The sequence below is a fragment of the Equus caballus genome, chromosome 5, assembly GCF_041296265.1.
Source record: "Equus caballus isolate H_3958 breed thoroughbred chromosome 5, TB-T2T, whole genome shotgun sequence".
Classification (NCBI taxonomy): domain Eukaryota; kingdom Metazoa; phylum Chordata; class Mammalia; order Perissodactyla; family Equidae; genus Equus; species Equus caballus.
In genome coordinates, this window is record NC_091688.1 from 22,092,815 (window position 1) to 22,108,603 (window position 15,789).

The window sequence follows — 15,789 nt, forward strand, 5'->3', positions numbered from 1 at the left end:
AGACGCAGTCTACGACCATATGGAAGACAGAAAGGGAGGTACCGTTGTGGATGGTGTATAAGAGTCAATCTCAAGTAGGCAAAATGAGTTCTGCTAATTCTTCACATTCCTGATTCAAGGATAAAGGAGGCTTGATTTTAAACCAAAGTGAAAGAGGTAAAGGAAATTTTCAAAAGCTGAACAACCAATATCGTTAGTATGAAACACGCTGCCAATCATGTCTACGGGAACATTTTAGAAAGGTTTCTGGAAATTTGCATTAGGACTTAGTTCTGAGTCCAACCAGCGTAGAAAACAATACACGCTCTCACTCCCCATATTTCAAGCGATATATTTGCCATTTTGTGGCTTCGGGGAACATTTCTCGTTGTTCCTAGAATCATTAAACATTAGCAATTGTTGAATTTAGCTCACCACGTTGTTTTGAGCCAAAGCTTTTGCTGGTTTAAAATTTTGAGCGCTGAATAAGGGTAAATCTGTGAGAAGAATTTTCAGAGAGAAATCTAGCCAATGAAATAAGAAAGATCATTTCTAGGAGTGGATGCACAGCGGTTAGGTTTATATAAGAACTGCAATGAAAGGAAAACTCCATTATCGATATTGCAGTTGCAACTAGCCTGTTGTCCTACAATGGGACACAGGCCCCAAAATTAAACGTCACGTGTTTAAAAAAAAATCAAACGGCACTGAGCTTGTAATGTATATTTTATTTTGCACAAGCTTGCATATATACTGCACATACATTCAGTTTAAGAGAAGATGGAAGGCACACAAGGCAATTGGACTACTGTATCCTTTAAGTGGTACAAAGCAAAAGGTAAAAGTTTGGAGAGTGTACAAAAGCTTAAAACACACAAAGAAAAACCCCCTCCCACCCTCCCCCCAACAACATTTTTTTTTCCTGTTTTAAAATTTAGTAGCTGCCAAACTAAATTTTTTACTTTTACTTTAAAATCAATTGTCTACTGCACCTTTTTATTTTCTTTTTAATATGGACAGGGAGTCTCATTTTTTATCTTATCAATTAATATTACAGTACATCCTTGGTAATACAAAATTGTACACCTTCATCAAATAAATTAGGATAAATTAAACCAATAAATTATGCAAAGTCTTCAGAACAATAGACAACAACAAAAATCCACAATTGAAATTGCCTCTAGCTAAAAAAAAAAAAAAAAAAAAAATCAAAAATTGACTTTATCAGTTCAGTTATTGTACTATATTCAAATCAAAGGGTCTTTATTACAAAAAAAAGAGCTTAATAATGCTATTTACAACATATTGCTAAATAATATAAAGGCAGTGTTTTGTCACGTTTTATACTATATACATATGAGAAATGGCTGGGACAGTATCGGGCAAGCCCCGACCTTTGATTCTTCTAGGTAGTGCTGAGACCAACCCCAAATACATTTGTTTTTCTAATTCTAATTTTGAAGTGGTAATATACAATTTTAAAATGCCTTTTCCCCCTCTGTGGAGGATTAGAATATTTTTAAAATACAGAATGAATACATTTTCACAAAAGAGGGCCGGTCTGTCTGCCTTTTCTGCTCAGGTTTGTGCATTTTAGGGGGGTGAGATCTGAGAGAGGGCTCAGTTGAAAAGACTCAAAGTCCAGATGCTTCCAGATGCCGTTAAATTCTTAGAAGGATAATTATAAGAAGACGCAAAGGTTAAACACCAGTTTCGATCCCAGCTCTGAATATGAGCGTTTGAGCTTTAAGTTTTATAGATGGTTCACAACCAACAGATGTACAGAAAACAAAACTGCATTTCCTTCAACGTAACATTTAAGTGCAATACAGTAACTGCTTACTCATAATAAACCAGTTACATTCTTTGAAGGGGAGCTTTTTGAAAACAATGCTTCTTGTAATTTGCAAACACAGAGTTTGTACCAGAAGGAAACATTTGTACTATTCACACCAATGAATATTCTATAATATACATGGCAAAGAGATTTTGCTCTATCCTCACATGTACACTGCATCTTTTAGGGGAGTCTGTCAAACACTTTTTCTTTGATGAATTTATGATCACTTCTGGGGGATATCCTATTTTTAAAGCCCCCAAATCTTTAGCTTCATGACTTAGTATTAACCTGTATATGTATGTATGTGTGTGTGCATGTATGTGGGGGGGTCACTCACTAAATGTCTGCATGTACATAGAAAAGAAATTTCATAAATTTACAGAAACTGCACTACCCTCGCCCTTAACATCTGATGAAAGAGACTGTTATCTTTTAAAAGAAGAGAACAGGATTTTCGAGAATGCTCTCAACTGTCTATTCAGTCACTGTAGTGTTCCTGATAAATCCAACAGATGTTGTGAGAATGTAGTTATTTATTAAAATCTCATGTCTTACGTAACAACAGCCATGAGGTTAAATATTTACATTGCTTTATAAAAGTTCCCCTCTTGCTTTAGTGTTTTTGTTTTGCTTTTTTTGTTGTTTTTAAAATTTTTAAAAATGATATTCACCCACCTCCCTAGCACAGCAACAAAGATTCTGCAAACATAAAAACACTTGAATTAAATAATACTCGGAGGCACAAAGCAAACTTCAGGAATATGTGGGTGAACATTTCCTTAAATAATGACTACATTCTACCATCTTCCACGTTGTTTTACCATTTAGTGTGAAACGTCCTCATTAAACAGCCAGAGATACAGTAAGAATTAAATGTTTTGTTGTTGCAAATAGAACATTCTTTTCACAAAACATAACAAAAGTCTAAAATAGGTCCTTAAATCTAGATAGGAAAAGGTAAGCTTTCCACTTCACACGCATATATATATGTATATTTTTACATGTGTGTATATGTGTGTACGTGTTTTTATATTCACACATCTGCACACACATATATAGCACATGGTATGAAATATTGCTTCTATACTACTCTTCATTAGGCTAAGAAAACACAAGATTTGCACCACAGTTACAAAAAATTGGCTCTACAAGAATTTTCAAAACTCGAATGCTGCTCAAACAATTGAGGAAAAAATAATTTGCGGTATCAAACTGTTCTAAAAATTCTCTTCTTCAAAAACGTATTCTCCCGCTTTGTTTTAAAAAGACACAAAATATGCATAGCTATCAACGTTATGTCAAACAGCCAGAAAAAAAATCTAGTGTTTATTGCAGCTGTAGTAATTGGAAATAAAGTCAAAAAAGATGAAATTGAAAGCCACAGAAGGCACAAGAACAATTGTACTTGTGGGAAAAAACTGGTATTTTGAAGGATTTTTAAAAATCCCCCCGCTGGTGCATTTTAGGTCTAGGCACAGACTATAACCTCAAGTGTATATGCAAAAATAATTTAGGATTAGCAGAAAATAAGTGGTAATGTGGTATTTCAACGTGGACTTGAGACTTTTTTTCCCTATGTAAACCGTCCCTCATTCTTCACCCTCCCACCATGGAAAGTTAACTTTCTGCCAAGCAGCCAATTTTCACTTGGTGAGAGTTGAGCTAAGATTTGAAAGATGGTGATTAAAAAGAAAACCAAACTGTTAAATAGGAGTTTTGAGAGACAGGCTTTTGTCATTTTCCAATGCACTGGGAGGCACAAGATTTTATGATTGTAAAAGGGGAAAAGAATCATCCAAAAGCAAAGCGATCAGGTCCTATTTTCAGAACAATGAGGTGAGTTTGTCCTCACGTTGTAATTTCTTCTCTGAAATAATTTCTATGCCTCAGTGAACATTGAGAGGATATTATCGTAGATAAGCGCGTCAACATTTGGTTGTGAACACAAACTTTTGCTTCATTTATCTATTTCAATTAGAAAGGCAGGGGAGAATAACACTAAAAATCCAAGTAAGTCTAGAATCAATAGTGAATTTATCCCAGATCAAGAAGATACTAGCAATCTGTCTACGTAGGTGAATACGCTACGGTTTTTCCTTTTACCTTGCAAATGGCAACACAACGTTGATATGAATTACATGGAACAGCAAAGACCCAGTTGTATACTGACATGAACAATGAATGTCACACTCTTTTACATGAAGCAAAGCAAAAGAGTATGACCTCAAATTGAGATTGCTTCCCTATTTTGTGCTGATTGGATTTTTTTTGGTTTGCATTTTATTCCGATGTAATGATTATCTGAACATTTTTTTTTTCAAGCAAGCTGGAACAAGAACAAATTGGATCTGGTGGCTCTGAGCGCATTGTGTAGGAGAGTGCGAGCTGGGTGATGCGTTTGGCTGTGGGTGCAGAGCGAAGCCGGTGGTGTTCCAGCCCATGCCGCTGCACTCTGTCTACACTGCAAGAGCCTGTTAGTCTCCTGAATGATGCAGGGTATCATAAGACTGTGCCGTTTAATTTAAAGTCAGCAGGTTTTCAGGCTTTGTGCTGACAATAATTGCCTCGATACATTCCTGTCCATCAGCAGAATTTATAAATGACGCTAAATTACAGTGAGTGGGTCAGCTAGTCAGTCACATGGGTCAATCTGCATTCTCTAAAGCCATGTATTTTTATAAAAATGAAGGAAAAATGGTATTTATATTCCACATGATCTAAATACCAGGTTTGTCACTGTGTCATTTTAGGAGGTGTTTATCAAATTACCTAAGGGGAGGGAAGGGTCTGGAAAAGCCTAATAGAATAAACAAGGAATTCTTACTGCATCTGCACACAAAACCCACCTAAGAAAACAAGTGTGAATGCCAAACAACTCCTTAAAAGCAAGTATGGGACGTTGTACACCTTTGAGAAACTGGAAAAAGAGAAAACGAAAAAAGAGGAGAACCATTGAAGAAAGCATCAAATAGCAGCTAGCTTTCTTACGTGTGCTGAAATTGTGTCTTTTGGGTTAACCCCTAAACTTTCCTACGCTATACGCTCTTCTCACATTTTGGTCAATACTAGCTTCTGTATTAGAAGAGACTTTATCAATTGCTTTAAAATGCTATATCTAAAGTGAAGAAACACTTAATTAGACTGTCACCACTTTGAATATCCATCAGGGTAGTGTGGAATTATCCATGAAAATAGGTCATCTTCATATGTCCTCCTCTCAGGAGGTGAAGATCAAGTCAGCTAACAGCTGTCAACTAACTTGTAGTGTCAGCAGGAATTTTATGCTCAAATTGGGATGTCCTTTATTCCCTACTATAGAAAGATATTCAGACAATAGTGTTTTTTGAAAAAAAGTGATAAATAAACAGAAATAATAATTCTTTTAAGCATACAAAGTTGAGCAAAAAGTAAATTTGAAACTTATGTGCCTATGAATATGTGAAGCAAGATAAATAGAAAAGGATAACAAGTTTTAGAGGTTTTTCTCTATGAAGAATGATATATACTCACTTATTATGAAGAAGAACCTTTAGAGAGGTGACTAGAAGATGATCTATGAATTTCCAGTCTCATCTTGAAACAGTCAGTTTTGTGCAAAATTGCTTTTCCTCCCTAAGAAAGTGGTACTAGTTCGGGCTGTTCACCACTTCTATTAGGAAAGGCTTGCCAGTTAGTGATTTTTCTTTTTTAAATTTGGCCTTTTGGGACACTTTTGAAAAGTGAGCTGTTCACCTGCCATTGGCATTATTTTTAAATGTAATAAAAAGCTACTTATTGAGTTCAAACCAAACAACATATTTAAGTTTATGAAGTGGTTTCATTGAGTTTTCCCACCCTCTTAGCTGTGAGAACAAGAGACACATCACTGTTGGTGAAGTTGTGCTGTGTCAGGGGTCTCCCTCCGCCAACCGCCATTTGCAATAAACCATCAATCAAGCAGAAGCATCTTTAACAAATGCCCGTCCTTGCTAATATAGACTTTACACAGGTCAACATTCTTTTTTCCCTAAAAATTAACCTTATTTTAAGTCTCCAAATGTTAAGGGCCTTGGGCAAAAGTAAACTAAAGGTGAAGGAAAGGAACCATCCCCTTGCAATGGAAAACAGAAGGAAATGAGAGAAAGATGACGAGAGGAATTACCAGCTGATTTCATAACATATCCATGCCTCCCATACACATATACATGAAATCAAAATCTAGACATGTAGAACTTGGACATCCAACGGGGACTGCTACTAGTCATACATTCGAAAAGAGTTGTTGAAATTTCTACTCATGAAGCAGCTCTTGTAGGCAGTTCGGGGATTTGAAAATCTCAGGGACTTCACTATCCAGCTTGCAGATGACCTTGTATATGGCCTTCTTCCAGGAAGGATCAACATCTTTGCCTGCGATAATGGCATTGAAAAACTCCCGTAATGTGATCTGCGCAACTTCCAGGAATCTCTCTGGAACCTGCTGATACAAGGAGACAATGGCATTAATAAAGTTTTCAGTTTCAAGTCTCCAGTTCTTCAAAGGAAACTGAGCTAAGTTCTTTCTTTCAGAAAGGGGCTTACATGGCACCTGCATTTTCTAAAAATGGCCAGCCTCTATTCTCTTATGTAAAGTCGTTATATATAGCAGCATTGTAATGTGGGGTTGACAGCTTTGTAGAGTTTTAGAAAGAGACTTGTGCAAAGCATACATGGAGATCTATTGAAAAACTAGGATTCCACTGTGAACATTGGGGTAGAAAAAGCCGACATACTGTCGGGATTCCTCACTTCGTTAAACAGGTGTATTCCAGAAGCAAGTCTCCAACGAATGTTTCAGAATTTGAGTCACATTTCCTTTTGATTTACATTTTTAAAACAAAATGTGTTCTGAAAAGTAAAATAATAAATAGTTGACCTTTGATATAAATCAAACCCCCACTGTAAATGAAGAAAACCTAAAATCTCAGTTTCCTGCTTGTATCGGAGGATTGTTGACGCAAATGTTGAACTGTATATTGAAATAATACGTACTATAAAGTACTCTACACATGAAAAGGAGTAAGATAATGACATTAACACTGAGTCCCAGAATCCAAAATTTGTACTGAATCCTAAAATTCTACACTAGAAACTACTTTGAGATTAGAGTTGCTTCATAAGAGAGTGATTTGTGTAGCTGATAAAAATAATAAAAACTAACATTTTTGGAGTGCTTATTATGTGTCAGGTACTGTGTTATGTACTCAATGTGAATTATGTCATTCAATGCTCCCAACATCTCCATAAGGTGTTATTATCCCCATTTTACAGTGAAAAAACTGTGGCTCAGAGAGATTAAAGGAATTTTTTAAAGTAATCATATTTCAAGATAAAATTCTCCAAATATTCCTTTTAGAATCCTTATTTGTTAATTCTTTTCTTCCGCAGCAACTAATATACATGTGTGTTGTGTGTGTGTTCTTACTTGTTTATTTAATAGTTTGATCTCTTATCTAGGGAAAAGAGTAGCTATTGATGAACTTATTTAGTATTCTTTTTAAGTTACTCATGGTAAAGCAGGGCCTACCCTTCCCCACACCAAGACAATGGATTCACAGAATCATTCCATGAATTCATAATATTCTAAGTACACACTAAAACTCAGTAGATTTCTTTTAGTGGGGTAGTTATGCATCAGAAATGTTTCATTTTTACAGTAAGTGCAGACACATGAGGAAGTCAATGTGCTGTAGTTGCATGTGTATACAGATCTTTCTATACATATATAAGATGGGAAAGATTTTCATCTCAGTTCAGACATGCTACTTAACAAAGTAAAAGGGAGGTATTGTCACATTGAACATATTTGATCCCTTTCTTCCTACTTTTTCTCAATTTGGGCAATGGACCTTTTCATAACAGTTAAAGAAAACTGCAATGATCACCAGACATCCCTAGTTTACACATTTAAAATAGGACAAAGAAGTTCATTGCTTCCAATGGAAAGTCATTTGTCCTTTGTAAGGAAACCTAAGTCCCCAGGAAAAAAAAAAAAAGGGCCCCATGTGGGGCCAGCATCTAGAAAAAGTGAAAATTTTGAGTAGCCCCTCCCAAAGACATATATGCTGGCCAGTTTCTCAGGACACAGTTCTTAATACTGCCTGAAAAATCTTCCAGGACACCACCTTGTCCCCCACGGATGTGCAAGTCCATATACCCTAATGGCCACCCGCTGCTGAGAATTCATCTGGATTTTCTACAGAACTTTTGTGATTTTCCCCCAAATCTCCTGCAAATACATGAGTATTTGTGGGATGGGAGGGGCCTGGAGGAGAGATTAGCACTCCTATTCACCTTATACAAAATAAAAAGTCATTAAGCAGCCTCTTTGATTACCCTCCTCTCTTCCCCCAAAGATAACCCTTCACGTTTCATCAAATGGGCATTAGTGAGAGAGAGAGAGAGAGAATCTGGCTGGAGAACAGTTAGGGAGCACAACTGCTCTCCCTAACTACTTGGTTTGGGAGCTGTTAGCCAAATGCTACAGAAACATAATCATAGGCATTTGTTAAAATAAACATTTTAAGAAGTGTGGTTTTACCGGCCATCGGCAACAGATCCATGATGAAGATCTATGTTCCCTAAACACTCGGGGATGTGGCATGGCATGTCAGAGAGCTGTGAGGAAAAGAGGGTATGGCAGCTGCTCCAGATGAAGTTAGAGAAGGCTGGGAGCCCTGTCCACTCCAAGGACCCCACAGGAGGTCTGGGGAGCCAGGGGCCAAGGGAGCAGGGACTTGTTTAAGGTGGTCAGAGGACGGAAGAGCCATCTAGAACAGCATCGTCACTAGAGGAGGGAGAGAAGCGTAGTTCTAGCATTTGCCTGAGAATAAATCAAAGTAACTTCTTTGGGGGTGTGTGCAGCCTCCACTCTATTCTTCCAATTCGCCATGCTTGTTAATGGTTTTTAGCAGGTTTTATCGTGTTTTAAACATTCATTTCTTTGGTAGTAATCTTGCGCTGTCCTTTAACATCTTTTGTATTTGTGTCTTGAGCTTATTCAACTTTTCACTTACTTGTATCTAGTGGTAATGAATTTATCATAACCCGTCTTTGGATAAAAAGCCATGATTTCTATTCTGTGTATCCCCACAATGCTTAGCAGAGTTCTTTTGCATAGTCTTTGATAAACAGTTCATAATGAGATCTTGCCTTCTGCTTTACTGTGTATTGTTCTAGAGTCATACTTATCTTCTCCCTCAATACTTAAAAAAATTTTTTTTAAACAACGATAAAAAAGATAGAATTTAAAGAGTTGGAACAGATTTCAGAATTCATTTTATAGATAAAGAAACTATGAGATTCTATGAGATGAAGAGACTTATACAAAAATAACTTGTCCAGGTGTTGTTCCATTAAACCATGCTGGCTCCATTCTTAACCCATTTTCAGTAATTTCTACTTATAGGAGGCATCAAAACCTTGACAAGCTGTGGATCTGAGATTGAGAAAAACCACATAAGAGCTAGCAACTTCAAAATAAATGAGAATGGTACAAAAGATTCCTGGGAGGAGACTTTGGTTATTAGTTTATGCTTGGGAAGGGATGAATTCTTGGCGAACAAATGAAATGGTCTACTAATTTAGCACTTACTTTGAGGCAATACTCACACAACAGATTGGGCTGGATAAAAGAAAGTTATGAGATTCTCTAATACTAAAGCAATTACTCTTTTTTTGGTGGCTCCAGAGAAGCACTGGATCTTCATGGTAGCAACTGATCTTCTGAGAGAGTGCCAAGGAATTCCATCCACAGGTAGAAATACCACCCATGATGAAAGATACGCTTACCTCTCTGCTTGAAAAATTTCCCCAACTCCTTCTAACAGAGTAATGGGGTTCCTTTCTGATATTTTTTGGGGGGTGTCTTAGAATTCAGGCTTCTGAGAATGATGTTGTCCATATTTTTCTGTACCTCTTCACACCTAATGGATTTCCAATCACTAATAAACATCTGCAGAAAATCCCTTAGTGACAAGTAATCCCTTATCTAGGTTTCTTTTAATAGAACCCAACAATCTGCAGAATGAACCCTGGAGTATCTCCTCAGCATCAGGTGGCAACAGTCAATCAAGTCCCTGGAATGCAAGACAATGCAGGCTGCTGGGAGGGGGGAGGGAAGGCCATGCCTTTGGACATGCCACAGGGGAAAAACAAAAGGCTTCCAAAGTCTCTGGCTGGAACTCTGAAGCTATTGTGGGAGCTGCTGGGCCGAGTGTTCTTCAGGAGAGGAGAATGGAAACTTTGCTTTGATAAAAAGGCATCCCAATATAGGAACCTCACCCCAAATGGTCCTGCCTCTCCTTGCCTTGATATTTGGAGGAGAATATAATTGCAATGAGGCACTTGAATGCACTCATAAATTTGAAGGGGGCTGGCTATCAGCATCTACCAATTTCATCACAATTGTTTGTACTTGAGTCTTAGAGCAAATGAGGGCCTTATGGGCTTCAAGAAAATGGAGAAAATGAGAGGATGTTTTCCAGCCTGCTCAGTCTGCGGCTGGGTTGTGCATGTGCGCACATACACGCGCACAAATGATGTGTTGGGTGGGTGGGTATTTTGCTGTTCTTTTTTTTTTTATCGGAATGAGTGGCAAAGACACATTTTCCCCCCGTCTTCCTCCTCCTCTTCCCAGTTGCTTTACCTTCAAGGATGATTTGTTTTATTAAACTGACTGTCCCTAGCCTCTGCAGTACATAATAAAAGCCTGACATAGCAGGCTGCCTGCCTTCTGTGTCCTGCAGACACTCATCATAAGTGTCAGGACATACCAAGGTTAGCGGTCACTGGAAGTGTGCTTGCTGGCCCAAACCTTGCCAAACGCTCTTGGCAGCTGAATGAATGTCACAGAGAATAGAAAGGGAATTACAAAGGTTAAAAAGAAGACAGCCTCTCCTATTTTCTGGAGACAGAGAAGCTGATTTTTCACACCTTTGAAACATCCACAAGCTCATCCATCGGCCTCTTGTAGAGGACCTAAACCTTGCCCCTTGCACAGTTCCCCATGGACACCTTTCCATCCTTGATCCCCTTTAAAAATTGGTCCACGGGAGTAATTTAATCAGTGAATTGATCTTTGCTGAAATGGACAGAAAATGAACCAGACATAGACCTCTCTCCCGAGCCCCTCCCCAATAACCAAAGGCTCAAATGGCTTATCAAGCTTATCAATAGATTACAAACTTATCAAGGGAGATCATCTTTTCAGCTCATCTTTTAAACTATCTTTTTTTGTTGTTTCAAACTTACTTCAATGGGGAAATGGAAAAGGAGACATACGTATGGGCAGGAGTGGCTAACTGATGGAAAAGTAAAATCCTGGCTAGTATTTTGGGGAATTAGTTTGTGTGTGGGTTTTCTTTCTTCCTCCTCCTCTATTTTTTTTTTTAATACTATAAAAGGGCAATAAAATGCTGACAGTAAGAAGACAATGTCAAGGAGAAAAGGGTACTGGTATTTTGGATACTCTTCACTGCTCGCCTTGGAGAGAGAGTTATTCTTGTCACAAACCCTTTTGTCTGCATCTGCTGACTGCTTGCCTGTAGCCAGCAGCATACTTTAACTGTTTTGTCACCTCCTAACATCACATGCATCAGCTGTTGGGCTTTTGTTACGGGTATTGTAGAACTAATCCGCTGTGGCTGTTCTACCGTGCAGTAAATAAAACAGAAACGGGCTTCTCAGACAATTCTGCATGAATATTTCAGACGGCTTTTACAACGCCGATTCACAAAATCAAATAAATAAATAACTCCCCCGGCCCCCCCAGCCTCTACCCACACACAGAAACAAAACCCCTCCAACTAGACCCAGATGCCTCCAAGTCAATGGCATTGAAGGCACTGACTTGAGCCTTGAAGCAATTGTTTCAGTGAAGTTGAAAGAAGAGCGCTCTCTAAACTTCAGCTCCATGGTATTCACATTTATTATCAGAGTTAAACACATCTAATTCCAAAGACTGGGTGAGCGGCTTTGAAAATGTGGAGAGTTAATTTTCTCTTTGGACTTTGTTAAAAAAAAATACGTAATGCCATCAGAAAGGTATAGTTAGAGTTGCCTTGTCAAACTACTTTTATTGTTTTCATCTGAGTTTTCTTCCCTTCTACTCATCTGAAAGGGTCAAAGGAAGATGCTTGTGCATCTAGTTCACCCTAAGAGCCTTTCTATAATTTTTAACCTGTGTAGGAGCATAAAAGGAAAACTCAAACTTCGAGCTGGGTTTTTCAAAACTGAATTTACATCATGAGCTCTCTTATGGTATAAACTAATCATGGCGTTTTTCTACATGACTTCTAAGTGTCTTTGGAGAAGTTAAAAAGAGAAAGGCATCTGCACGTGTGCATGTGCACACGAACACGCGCGCATGCACGCAAAGATCCTAGGAAAGGAGACAAAGTTGAAGTACCTTCCCGAAGATTCATTCACCCTGGTGTGCACATGATTCCTCTAAGCAAACTCACCCATCCCCGCTGTTTGTTAAGTAAATATTGATCAAGGAGAGACATATCTCCTGACAGCAGTGGCACAAGCTGGGGCCTTAGACTGCAGACAGAGTGGACTTAAATGGATAAACTCAGATGCTTTAGTAACTCCTCACTGAGATTATCAGATGAAAAGGCAAGAACAGATACGCTATTGCTGCTCCTCTCACTCTCTCACTCTCACTGAATTCTCCTGCCAGAGGCAGAAGAGAGGAATCACCGAACTATGAAATATGGTTACAAGATGCTGTTACTATGGGTCTCCTCTGCAGTCATGCATGCACTTATTCTGTGTGTACAGCCGAGGACTAGCTGGCCCTTCAGAAGGGAAGAAAGGGTGCAGGATGCTACACAGAGTGAATCATGGGATTGTATGCCAATGCCCTCTCGTTATGGGAAAGGATCAGATGGGAAAGCAAGCCTGAATGTGCTTTGGAAAGCATAAAATATCATCCAAATGTAAGGTGGTGGTTTGAACCTTTAAAGGAGAGCCCAATTCCTGGGAGGCGTTTCACTGTGATTAATAAATGTGTGCAAGGCAGCGTTTTGAGAGATGCTTTGAGGAGGTTCGCTTGGGCGATTTTATTGGCTGAGTCAACAAGTTGAGAAAAGTTGCTTTGTGTTTCCTAAGCTTTATTTTGGTCACTTTGCGATTGTGACTCGAATCTTTGTCGAGAGCTGAATGGCTATATGTGCTTCCCGCAGAAGGCCAGCTGTAAAATCATCTCTAGAGGTTAGGTTTTGGTCAAGGAGCAAGGTGTTATATATTCAGAGTTCCCACCAAATGGCTACATGGCATTTAAATTTTATTAAGATTCTCAAATCTGTTTAGAAAAACTGGCATTATCTGGGAGCACTGGCTGCGAAGCGGCAGGCAGGTCACACCAAATGGGGCAGAGAAAGATTCTGCAGCACAACTGGGCTGCAAACTAAAGTCTCTTTCACTCTGATGCTCCAAGTGGCATTCAGCTTTAGGGGACCTTACAGGATGAGATTGTACAATGCTCATGCAGTTTTAGGCCTAAGAATGGGCTCACTTCCTAGTTACAGGTTCTGCTACTTAAATATGTAAAGAGTAAATGCTTATAGGAAGTGGCTAGAGTTCAAGTCTGTCCTTAAAAAAACCCCAAGAAAACAAAAAAACCCCATGTTTCCTCGGTTTAAGCAAAGGAACACATGGCAATGACAGTCTGAATCATTTTTTTTTTTAATAAACCTTCAAAAGAACAATGTTCTGTTGAGCAAAATTCAGTAGCATTCTGTAAACATTAATTTAAGGAAATCAATAGACTCAGTGAGCTAAAGCCATATTGCAAGATAAACTGGCCAGAGTGCCACTTTGTCAAATAGATTTTCGTTTTCTCGGCTAGATAAAGACAGTTTCAAAACGGGGCAAACGTGTTGCAACCAAGGTTTGAAAAGTATGTGGCCTTCAAACACTCTGCTTGTTCCTACTACAAAGCTGGATAAACAGACTTTAAAAATGATAAGATGGTTTAGAATTGATTTGGCTTTCAAATTTTACGTGTAGTAGATTTCTTGGTTGTCTCACAGGAAAAGAATAAAAGGAAATACTACGCATTCAGAATAGAAACCGCACTTGGGAGAAGGGGTTAAATTGTCTTGAGAAAGGAAGCTTTGGGGGCAGTGTCAGTTGATGCTCAACTTTAAAAAAGAAAGGAAGAAAGAAATCTTTATTCATGCTGACCTGATGGGCAACAGGCCTCCTTGCCAAAATCCAAAAGCCAAACTCTCTAGTGGGTTTAGGATCAGAGGTTTCAGCTGGTGGAAGCTGCTCCCGTTCTGTGCTCACCATGCAATGTCATGTTAATGCGCGAGGGGTGGGGGTGGGGAAGCCAACCCAGGGCAGGGCTGGGGAAGGAACGTGAGGGAGACCCACACAACTGACCCCAGGTTTCTCTCAGCCAGCCTGAAAGAGCTACAGGGATAATCAGAAAAAGTGGCAAAAGGAAAGCTCGTCTCTCCGTCTGTCGCCACGGCAGGGACCGACACTCAGCTTCCAAGAGAAACCTCCTGACATCTTCCAATGCCACATCAGTCCTTATCAATGCCGGCAGAGTAGCGACAGGCTCTGACATGGTGGAAATGGTCCACTGGAGGAAATATAATAAAAAGAATGAAGAGTCGCATGGAAACTGCAAAGAGGGAGGTTAAGGCTCTAGCTTTCATGGACTCCATGAGCAAGAATCAGAGGAAGTGGACTTTGACTGTAGTGCAGGCAGTAAGGGGCTGCTGTTGGCCATCGCCCCTCATGTGGCCCTCTCTGACAGCACCATGAAGGAAGGGCAGAGACGTGCCCTCAGGCCCTCAGTATTTTCTGTCTCCTCACCTGAATTTGAGTCCTTGTCTTTTAAGAGTGGGTATTTAGAAAATAGAGAATTCACAATAGAATCCCTACACCTTTAAGATGTAGATAACATATGTATCAATAAAAACACCATATGCTTATCAACAACGTGCTAGAATTGAACATTTTGAATAACTGTGACTTTTGGCAATAAAAAAGAATGTCTTAACATCTACTCTACTTGCTAATAATTTGTGCATACATTTTAAACTATGTGAACCTTCCATTGGCAACTCTGCATACACACATCAAGATAAATAAAACCATCTCTCCTATAGCGCCAGAAAAGGAGATACTAGCTTGCTGGGAACAGAATGACAAACGTCATCATAATAAACTCAATGAGACTGTCAAAATTATTTTGTGGGGCTGAAATCTGGTTCACCGAATATGATGAAAGCAGCTGGTTTATTTGCTCATGCTTGGAAGTCTTGGTGTTATGTATTAGGATACACAATGATTGTTGTGTTATTTGTTGTAATGGAGTAAATTTTCCTTCCCTCTCAAACTCTGCACTTTTCAAAGAGTGACTCCAAGTTTAAACAAACAATAAAACAAATAAAATGAAATGAAAGTCAAATCAGAGGGAAAGTATTAAAATCTAACACTTTCCTCCATCCCTCTCCCCCGAGACGCTACAAAGATACTCTCAGATCTTAAAAACAACTGGAAGCTCTCTGCTGGAATTGTACATCTGGTGAGCTGTTCAGGTAAGAGCTGGACCAATACTATTCCATCAAAGAATCATTGAGTTTTGGAACTTGAGAACTAGAAGGGATCTCAGAGAGTTCATGCTCTACAAAAGAGAGAACCAACCTTAGCCAGGGGTCAGCAAACTTTTCCTGTAAAGGGCTAGATAGTAAAATACCCAGGCTTCCTGGGCCACATTCAGTCTCTGTTGCATATTCTTCTTCTTTTTTCAACCTTTTAATCTATAAAAACCTTGCCTAGCTCAGAGTCATAAAAAACAGTTTGAGGGCCAGATCTGGCCAGGAAGCCGTAGTTTGCCAATCTCTGCTCTTAGCCAAACCTGGAGGCTAGCACTTTTTCTGAAGCCCTCCTGCTCTTTGGTTCTTTACTAATCCTGTGTGCCTCACGGG

At 39.0% G+C, this 15,789-nt stretch overlaps 1 protein-coding gene across 9 annotated transcripts in view; it reads right to left on the bottom strand.

The window, feature by feature from the left end:
* Nucleotides 1–687: 687 nt before the first annotated feature.
* Nucleotides 688–15,789, bottom strand: part of PROX1 (prospero homeobox 1) — a 56,655-nt gene continuing 41,553 nt past the window's right edge. For 5 of the 9 annotated variants that reach the window (XM_070266694.1, XM_001488456.6, XM_070266692.1 and 2 more), the window contains one exon: nt 688–6,275. In XM_070266694.1, coding sequence (XP_070122795.1) covers nt 6,090–6,275 — 186 coding nt within the window. In that variant the 3' untranslated portion in view covers nt 688–6,089. Of the gene's footprint in view, nt 6,279–15,789 lie in introns of all 9 variants that reach the window. The other 4 variants (XM_070266691.1, XM_070266688.1, XM_070266689.1 and 1 more) reach the window with 1 other exon arrangement.